Source organism: Fusarium odoratissimum (assembly GCF_000260195.1).
Source record: "Fusarium odoratissimum NRRL 54006 unplaced genomic scaffold supercont1.276, whole genome shotgun sequence".
Lineage (NCBI taxonomy): Eukaryota > Fungi > Ascomycota > Sordariomycetes > Hypocreales > Nectriaceae > Fusarium > Fusarium odoratissimum.
This window is the reverse complement of record NW_022158962.1, coordinates 1-1,925: the sequence shown is the minus strand read 5'-3', so window position 1 is coordinate 1,925 and position 1,925 is coordinate 1. Positions and strand designations below refer to the sequence as shown.

Genomic DNA, 1,925 nt, shown 5'->3' with positions numbered 1-1,925 from the left:
CTGCCGTTACTGTTGCACTCGAGAACGATCTCGCAGAAGTGATACAGGTACTTGTGGACAATGGCCTAGACCCTTCAAAACCAATTGATAGCATGCTCAAGACATATTTGCACCAGGCTTCTGAGTTGGGTGCTGTCAAATCTGTCGCTGTCATGCTGAAGGCTGGCGCCAATGTCTCAGCTCGCCATCATATCGACGGAACGCCGTTGTACTTCGCTGCGATCAAAGGCAAGGTTGAGGTGATTAAGTTACTTATGGAACATGGCGCAGACGCAGGCTGCCTTGGTGTCGAAGACTATTCGCCGCTTGCAGAAGCTGTACGGAGAAATCAGCCGCTCGCCGTAGAAGCAATACTACAGAGCAGCAGAAATACAGGCATGACCAAGAGCAAAGCAATACCCGCATCTTTGTTCTATGCGGCTGCAGCATCTGGCTCGCCTACTCTAATAAAACTGCTTCTTCAGCATGGTGCCAACCCGAATATTGCACCAGATGGGCGGTTCCCCCTCACAGTGGCTGCCGAGTATGGTAACGTCGAGATGGTTAAGGTTCTGCTAGAGTGCGGAGTTGATATTGATGCTCAATATGAAGGGGACGACACCCCATTGCACATGGCTATGAAGGGCAATCACCCTGAAACAATCATGGTGCTCATCGAGGCTGGAGCCAACGTCTCCTCGGCTGATAGGAGCGGCCTTCAACCGTTACACATGGTGCCGCAGTGTGACAAATCTGCAGAGATCATCGATGCTCTATTGGCGAAGGGGGCTGACTTATCTGCTGTTAGCAATGACGGATTAACGATTCTCCAAAGCAGTGCAGAGGTCAGCAACTTCGATGTGGTCCGTCTTCTTCTTGAACGGGGCGCAAATCCTAAGCTATCCAGTGATCGGACACTGCTGCTAGCATCCCGTCATGGTCAAGAGTGGATCGTTGAGCATCTCCTAAACTGTGGTTGTGATTTGGAGATGACAGACAACGATGGATGCACTCCACTACTCGCCGCAGCACAGTTTGGCTCCCTCAAAGTGGTCCGTATGCTCCTTATAAAAGGTGCCAATATCAAGGCTACCAACAAATCGGGATGCGAGTCAGCCTTATTAGCGGCTATTGGCTCGCATGCCGATATCATACGTGAGCTTCTTGGTACCGGCAGTGTTGATCTGGACCAGCAAGACTTGGACGGTCGAACAGCTCTCTTTTATGCCGTCATGCTTGGCCATCAATCTGTTGTCGAAGCGCTCCTCACACACCATTCCCCTCCTGCACTCAACACCACAGATAGGTATGGGGCGACACCATTCATCATGGCCGCACGGAATGGTCATCTGGCACTCATAGAACATCTTCTTCCATTTGTCAACCAGTGGGACGTACTGCATGATAGAGATAATTGGGGCCAAGGTGCTCTGTACTGGGCTGCGCTGTGCAAGAACCCGCAAGTCAAGAATCGCCTCGAATCTTATGCTCGAGATTTGGGCATGGATGCGCGGTCTTATGTTGGCACGCCTATTCATCCCCATGCCCTATTTACAAGCCAGACTTGCTATTGCGACGTGTGTGGGAGATGTACAATACACGGCGTGCGGGGGCGATCCCAACAATGTCATCACTGTGTCTGCGCCGCCGGAGGCCAGTTTCTCATTTGCTCGTCTTGCTCTAGAGCCGGCGCAAAGTGCAGGGACGCCGGTCATATATGGGACCTTTATGAATGCGAGAATGGGGATATGTCTGCGTATGATTCGGACTCTGAGTCCGCCTCCGAGTCCGAGGAAGAGCCGTACGATAGTGATGGTGCCGACAGAGTGCAGAATTAAGCGTTTTGAAAATCTTAGCAGCTCGTTTACTTGTTTTTCTACTATGTGATATAGAGGTGTATTTAGTAGTGGGAGACAGAGGATAGTGTAAAGGCTTGAGTTATAATT

The 1,925-nt window shown here is 50.8% G+C and overlaps 1 protein-coding gene across 1 annotated transcript; it reads left to right on the top strand.

The window, feature by feature from the left end:
• Positions 1–92: 92 nt before the first annotated feature.
• Positions 93–1,817, top strand: FOIG_16881 (uncharacterized protein; the record flags this gene model as incomplete). Its single annotated transcript, XM_031218361.1, has 1 exon — positions 93–1,817. The coding sequence occupies one exon, from the start codon at positions 93–95 to the stop codon at positions 1,815–1,817; it is 1,725 nt and encodes a 574-aa protein (XP_031051925.1).
• Between the last annotated feature and the right edge of the window lie 108 nt (positions 1,818–1,925).